This window comes from Lathyrus oleraceus, chromosome 7, assembly GCF_024323335.1.
Source record: "Lathyrus oleraceus cultivar Zhongwan6 chromosome 7, CAAS_Psat_ZW6_1.0, whole genome shotgun sequence".
NCBI classification, from domain to species: Eukaryota; Viridiplantae; Streptophyta; class Magnoliopsida; order Fabales; family Fabaceae; genus Lathyrus; species Lathyrus oleraceus.
Window position 1 is genome coordinate 307,160,345 of NC_066585.1, and position 8,093 is coordinate 307,168,437.

Genomic DNA, 8,093 nt, shown 5'->3' on the forward strand with positions numbered 1-8,093 from the left:
ATGCTCTTATCATATAATTTTTTTTGTTTGAAAAGAAATTAGTTTGATAAATAATTTAAAAATATGATTATTTTGATATTTTATTTGAAAATAGTGGTTATTTTTTATTTTTTTTATAAATTAGAAAAGATTAATATATGTTTTAAAAAAAAAGTCAAGTGTACTCCGTTTGACTGGGTATTACAAACTTGTTCGATTTCTTAATCCAAACATACATATATTTTGGCTCCTCCGATTGTCCCGGGAAACAACAACACTCAAAGAAAAAAGAAAAATCCATTAATTAGTGTATTAATTAGTCAATTAATTAAATTAGTAACTGTGTTTTAAGTCCACACTTCTAAGTTAGACTCAACTTAACTCGTTCCTTCAACCATTGGCTTCATTTTCCACTTCCCACTTCTAACTTCACATTTTTCAGTTTCACTCACTTCAACACTCTCTTTTTCTGTTCCGTTCTTTGCCGTTGGAAAAACCAAAACCCTAACACCTTCGCACTTCCACATTGTTGCCACGTCACGCGCCACCACTCACCAGATCTATAACCAACCGGTTCAAGCCATGTGTGACTAGCTTCTTCGCTAATATGTCTAATTCCGATTCCGATCCCAGCAACCGCCACCGTCATGGTTCTTGGCCACCGCCGACTGATGCTAAACCAATTCCACCTGCTTCTTGGGCAAAGAAAACTGGTTTCAAGCCTAAATTCTCCGGCGAGACTAATACTAGTGATTCCGGTCAGATAATAAACCATTTCCCTCCTAAGGTTAGAGAACCTGAACCGCAACCGCAACTGGATCTTGAAGCCGGTCTTGTTCGTAAACCGGCAAACGGCGTTGCTCAGAGCAACAATGTTACCATTCCGGTATCGGTTCCGGTTGTTAAAGACCAAACGGTGAAGAAACGGAGGGATTCTGATGGTGTTCCGAGTACTAACGGTCAGGGAAATCCAGCTCCGGCAACGGACCAGCCTCCGCAGGTGCGGAGAACGGCGAGGCATGAAGAAGTGGTTGATGGTTTGGTTGTGGATGATGAAGGGTTAGCGTCTAGGCACCCTCATATGAAGTATGAGCTCAGAGATTCTCCTGGTTTAGGTATTAGTTGGAGCTGTTTTGGGAATTTGGAGTTTTGATTTTGATTTCAATGATTTTCCCTCTGTTTGTATTTCTTTCTAATTTTGAAAATTTGTTGTGATTGTGTAGTTCCCATTAGTGTGTATGGTATTCAGCATTACGTTTCGATGTTAGGTTCATTGATTCTCATTCCACTTGTCATTGTTCCTGCAATGGGAGGTTCTCATGTGAGTAATTTTCCACTTGTTTAGTTGTTTCTTTGTTGTTGTATGTAGTGTTGTTATCTAACGTGTTAGTGAGAGAGCAGGAGGAAACTGCTAAGGTGGTATCAACAGTGCTCCTTGTATCGGGGTTGACTACTCTGTTGCATATTAATTTTGGGTCTAGGTTGCCCTTGATACAAGGCCCTTCTTTCGTTTACTTGGCGCCGGCTCTGGCATTAATAAACTCCCCAGAGTTACAAGCATTAAATGGAAACGTATGTATGTTTGTCTATGTCAAGCTTCATCCAACAATGTTAAAAAAAATCTTTTTATTCATAAGGTCTCTTCGAATTTTGTCGCATTATAAATTTTCTGGTGGCATAATCGAGACAAAGGCAGCTGATTAGTCTTCCTACTCAATTTGCAGAAATTCCAGCATATAATGAGGGAGCTTCAGGGGGCTATAATTATTGGATCTGCTTTTCAAGCTTTCCTCGGATATACTGGACTTATGTCACTCTTAATAGGGTATAATTTTGTGATTTTCTCTGCTTGTGTATTTTTCTTACTCGTTTTTATTAGTACATGCTTCATTGTTTCACCAAACATGATTTACTATTGCTGTGGACTGAGGGAATGTGCATGTCACTCTTAACACCTTAGTATTGACACAATTCAATTTTAATAGTTGAGCTAACTCTTATTAGCTTTGTGATAAGAATTAATTAACTAATACAATGATGAGAGAGGACATATAAAATTAAACATAGAGACTAATAATAGTAAGTTCATGTGAATGTATTTTTAATGGGGATCCCATGTGACAGGTTTATAAAAAAATTCCCTCCTCGCCTCCCCCAAACAGTGTTGGGCAAGTAGCTCCATATATATTTACATTATAAGAAATGTATTTTTGGAGTACTTTAAAATACTTTTAAAAGGAAATCATATATATTATTTGGTTGTTCAATAATTAAGGCTGTTATCTAATTTTGATGATTTGTTGGTTTAGAAATTGTAGTTTCAATCTTAATAACTAAGTTATTGGGGTCATTTTTCCATGGAAAAGGTTGCAGATTGCCTGTTTGAATAGTATTTCCATATGGCTCCTACCCATATAGTAGTGTCCTATGCATCATCCCCCTCCCTTTGGGTGCAATATGGAACTTTGTCCTTTTCCCGACCTCCGGACTTAAATCACTTGAGTCCGGGTGCTTTTTGAAATGAAAACTTTTTATACCATTTCTGTTCAATTTAGTTGATAACAACCCTCATGTTTCATGAGTTTTGTTTCAGGGTGATCAATCCTGTAGTTGTATCCCCAACTATTGCTGCAGTTGGACTTTCATTTTTCAGTTACGGATTCCCATTAGTTGGTACATGTCTTGAGATCGGAGCAGTACAGATATTAGTGGTTATTGTTTTTTCTCTTGTAAGTTTGTTTATTTGGCCTATTTCTTTTCTAAAATATTTATTTAAAATGTCATGTGTGCATATTGTATTGCTTACTGTGCTAAAATTTGTTATCTGTTATTTCATGCTCTGTACAGTATCTTCGTAAGATATCTGTTCTTGGACATCGCATATTTCTAATCTATGCAGTAAGTTGATTGTTATGTTATTTTTTAAAGTTATTCAACAGTAGCTGAAATAAAATCCGGCGGTGTAATAAATGACCTTTTTTCTTCACCTAACTGCCAGATTCCTCTTGGTCTAGCAATTACATGGGCATATGCTTTCTTGCTTACTGAAGCAGGAATTTACAGCTACCAAGGGTGTGATGTAAATATACCTGCATCAAATATGCTTTCAGAGCATTGCAGAAAGCATTTTTCTAGGATGAAGCATTGTCGGGTTGATACTTCTCAGGCATTGAAATCCTCTCCATGGTTTAGATTTCCCTATCCATTACAATGGGGTACTCCTGTCTTTCACTGGAAAATGGCTTTTGTAATGTGTGTGGTTTCGTTAATCACATCCGTGGATTCGGTTAGTTTCTTGTCTCTTTATGTTTTTGTTCCTTGATGGTATTTATCTTAGTTCTTTCTGAATATTTAATATTTTGTATTGTTTGTGTTATTATAAACTGGTTTTGTACTTGGCTCTTGTATCATTTAAAGATTGTTATTTTTCTTAAATTTGATACAGGCTTTGGTGAAAAATTTTAATTTGGACTGGCCAAAAAGCCCAAAATGATATATATTTTAATATAATAAAGACATGGATGCATGTAGGAAACTTATATGTGCTATTCATCTAAGATTATTTGCGACTTCATCAATTATCACATAGTCTATCAGATCCAAACATAAAAACAATAGATGTCAGTTTGCATGTTTCTACATGGTTAATTAATATCTTTCCTTGCTATTTTTCAATTCCATTTCAAGTACTTATCAAGTGCAAGGGTGAGTAGGTCTACCTGGGACGTGACTGGATCAGTGGAAATAACCTGTTTGGTTTGAAATTTTTATTTTATGTTCTGTTCTTACTAATAATTATAGAAGTGTCACATTTTTAATCAGTTTGTTTGTTTTTGAAGATTTTCAAATGAAACTGTGAAAACAATATAAAACTGTTCCCTGTTTTTTATACAAATATTTGAAAACTAAAAAGTGTCATTTTGTAATTTAATATGGAATTAGGAAAAATACAAATAGAAGATGTTTCTTAAACCAATCTTATTCTAATAATATTAAGTTTTTTAATGATTCAAGCAACCTTGTGATTAGTCATAGATTAACTCGTACTAATTTTTAAGAGATTAACAACTATTTAGGAAAGGATATCGAAGGAAATATCATGTCGCACTTTTAAGAGATCAACAAATATTTGTGAACCGTGTAAAAAAAACAACTATTTGTGAACCTGCTGTAAGCAATATTATGTCGTATTTGCAACAATTTGATTCCATGACTCAAACCAATGATCTCCAATCATGTGACAGTAACTCCAACCTTTGTGCCTAGGCTCCCCTTCTAATATACTGTCTTAAAATTAAGACAAAATGTTCTTTCTGTTTTTCTTTATATGCAGGATTGACAAATCACTAAATTTTGTTGTTGATATTCATTTGCTTTGCAGGTTGGCTCATACCATGCATCTTCTCTATTGGTAGCATCAAGACCTCCAACTCCTGGAGTTCTTAGTCGAGGAATTGGTTTGGAAGGTCTTTCTAGTGTCTTGGCTGGTCTCTGGGGAACTGGAACTGGGTCTACAACTTTAACTGAAAATGTTCATACAATTGCTGTGACTAAAATGGGAAGCCGTCTGGCTGTTCAACTGGGCGCATGCTTTCTGATATTGTTGTCTGTCATAGGTAAGAGATTCTTTTATCATTCTGTTCTTGAATTTTAATCTTCATTGGAAGTACACTTATTTATGAGCAATGGGTTATAAAGATTAAAAATGAAAAGCGATTTGGGCCATGTATATTTGATATTTGTCAGAAAAAACTCATGCAGTCAATCATTCAATTTCTTTAGTTTCCTTGTCAGAAGACACCGAGTTTACATTTTGCTGGTCTATGCAATTAGGAAAATTTGTGTGTTAAGCACGTGATGTTTGCAACTATGATCTTTTCAATTCAGGACTTCTTGTAGAAAAATTTCTGGGAGTAGAATAAATAGCAAATTCTTCATTAGTTTCATCTATTATGACAACTTAGTGAAACTTTAGTTTCTAATATCGTGTCAATTTTTTTCCTAACAGCTGATTACTGCAATTTTTACTTGATCAAAATTTCTAACAAATGAACAAAGTGGTATTGTTTTTGTGGCCCAAGTTGCTCACTGCTATCAAATTAGCCAGTGATGTTAAAATCCACAGTTTATTGTGAATATTATGCCTTTAAGTAACACATGCCTTAAGTATTGATAAAGCATAACGCTTTATGAAGTCACATCTGATGTAGAATGTTTGAGACTGGTATTACCACAGTTGAGAGTGGAAGTCAATAATAAATTGTGGTAGACAATAGATGCATTGAGCATTAGACATTTAAAGGCTTCTGATTCTTGATATTAGATAACACACTGATGAGTTTTTAATATACATTTTTGATATCATTTAAGGTAGGTCTTAAGTCTGTCTGTTTTATATGCATTTACCTGTGCCCTAAATGATTCTGAGAGAAGCTGGTTTTTGAGATTCTAACTGTACAGAATGTTTGTAAGGTAACAGTCAATTTATACTTTGAAATATTCAGCAATACCAACGTTTGCAGATAATATTTTAAAGTCAACAATTATTACAGGTTACTGAGCAATGTTTTAATTCTATGAATTACTAAACATGCCTATAGTATATATTTGGCACTTCTTTGACTTGTTGCTTAATGTATTGGTTGATACTCATGGAAAAACAGGCTTTATTCTGCACTCTTCAGAGTCCTTCATTAAACCAGTATTTTGTATGGTACCAACATTTGTGATTCTGCAGTTTGTTGGCGCTATCAGAGAAAATATGATTACATGATATTGCCACCATGATATTTAGTAATCTCATCCAAAATATTTACAAATTGCTTTTGCTTCCTATGCTGCATATTGGCAACTTATCAGACCATGTTATTTTAAAGTTGCAGTCATTAGTATGTTATCTTAACACCAATTCATAACCTCTTTTTACTTACGAATCATAAATAGACACAAACAGGGGACATGTTTAAACTTTGAATTACTCAGTTATATATGAAGTACTCTTTTGGTTCTGATACAAGTAGGACATTGCCACAGCTTTTTCTGAGGCATCTTTGTTTCATCCCTCTTTGTTGCAAAATGGTTCGGGAGAGAAAAGCCGTTGATTCTTATGCACATCCTATCCCTTTTTGTGCCCGCATAAGCCATAGGACAAGCCGAATATACAACTCATTTATAAAAATTATTTCATGCAAGTTTATCCATGTTTAATTATGCTTATTCTGTACAACAGGTAAGGTTGGAGGGTTCATTGCTTCAATTCCTGGAGTTATGGTTGCTGGTCTGCTCTGCTTTATGTGGGCAATGCTCACAGCTTGGGGCTTGTCAAATCTACGCTATAGTGAGGCTGGAAGCTCCCGCAATATCATTATAGTTGGGTTATCATTGTTTTTCTCTCTTTCTGTACCGGCCTACTTTCAACAATACGGCATCTCTCCGAATTCCAATGTGTCCGTGCCAAGTTATTTTCAGCCCTACATTGTTGCTTCCCATGGGCCTTTCCACGTGAAATATGGAGGGGTATGCCATTTGTCATGTTTTTCACTCTTATGAAGTCCTATATTTTCTCGTGTGTCAATTTTTGTGATCTAAGTTTGTTAACCATTGTGAAATTTTTGGAAAAGGTAATAAGTAATCCAAATGCCACTTTATTCTCTCAGGGGGATGTGCTGTTATTGCAATATTTATCTCCATTATCTTGTGAATGGAAGCTGAAGCTACCCTCATTCAATAGGGAATAGTTTGTTGATTCCATGTTTTAAGGTCAAATTATGACATCTTGAATTCGAGCAGTGAGCTAACTAAAATGAATATGCAGAGTTAGCTTTAGATAAGTGATTCCTTTGTTATATTAATCCTTGAATGATGGTTAAAAACACTAGTAGAAATGTTTTGAATATGAGGAATTGGTTGATAAACACACTTTCCTACACACTCCCTTTTATAGTTGACCTTCAAACGAGTCTCACTAAGTTATGTGAGTATCATAAATTTGGTGGGATCTATATCAATTTAAACCAATAGGAGAATGTGTGTTGAAATGAGTGTCAGCTATTATTTGTTTATAACATGTCTGGTTTTTATGTAAGAGCACTTGTTAATCTGTTTCTTTTGCAGTTGAACTATGTCTTGAACACACTTTGTTCACTACACATGGTGATTGCATTTCTTGTTGCTGTTATCCTGGATAATACTGTACCTGGCAGTCAGCAGGAGCGAGGGGTATATGTTTGGTCCGAACCTGAGGTGGCCAGAAGGGAGCCTGCTGTTGCTAAAGATTATGAGTTGCCCTGGAGAGTTGGTCGGATTTTCAGGTGGGTGAAGTGGGTTGGCCTGTGAAAGATTGGGTTTTTTATGGTTACATTTTTCATATTTATTAAATTTTCATGGGGGCACCATGTATTTCACATGTCTCGGGCTCAACGATGGATAGTAATAGGTCATGTTACATAGTAAATTTTGTATACATTTTAGGGGGAAGTGGTGGGTGGAGGAGATTCGTAGGGGTCTATATGTGCTGTAATTTATTTAGATTAATCATGTATCTAGTTCCAATTCATTCAAAATCTCCAGCTGAATTTTCTCTCCCTACCTCTAAGGCTAGGTTTGACAAACATTTTGAATGTACATATATATCCTTTTTCTTAGATCAGTTTTATGCAGCTCCAGTATAACTCATTGATGTAGCAAGCTATATATTTAAGTGCAGTCATGCAACAAACAATGCATCTTCAAGACAATAAAAGGTTTTCGCTTGTTAAAATTTCACACAATCTGTAAAGTTTATTTTGTTGAATTAGTCAGAATCTAAACTCGGCTTAATTTTACGTTGCTGAATATTTTTCCTTTTAAAATTCCAGCATTAATTAGCATATTAGCACAAGATATAAGAAAATTTCAATTAAAAATAGTTATTTATATGGAAGGGTGTTAAAGGTTCTCATTACTAGTTTCATACATAAAAAGAATGTATTATAATCTAGACAAAAGAAGTATTATAATCTAGACAAGAAAAGGTATTATAATCTAAACTAAAAAAGAGAGAAGATATTATGATGACGGTATTGTGTTCAATTTCTTTCTTCTATAAGCTAGATGCAGTGCTGGCTACTATCGTA

At 34.9% G+C, this 8,093-nt stretch overlaps 1 protein-coding gene across 1 annotated transcript; it reads left to right on the plus strand.

Moving 5' to 3' along the window:
- The first annotated feature begins 266 nt into the window (after positions 1-266).
- On the plus strand, positions 267-7,622 carry LOC127101423 (nucleobase-ascorbate transporter 12). Its single transcript, XM_051038847.1, has 10 exons — positions 267-1,094; positions 1,203-1,300; positions 1,381-1,551; positions 1,704-1,804; positions 2,573-2,708; positions 2,827-2,877; positions 2,978-3,265; positions 4,361-4,595; positions 6,209-6,495; positions 7,093-7,622. The coding sequence occupies exons 1-10, from the start codon at positions 587-589 to the stop codon at positions 7,312-7,314; spliced, it is 2,097 nt and encodes a 698-aa protein (XP_050894804.1). The 5' UTR covers positions 267-586; the 3' UTR covers positions 7,315-7,622.
- Positions 7,623-8,093: the final 471 nt, after the last annotated feature.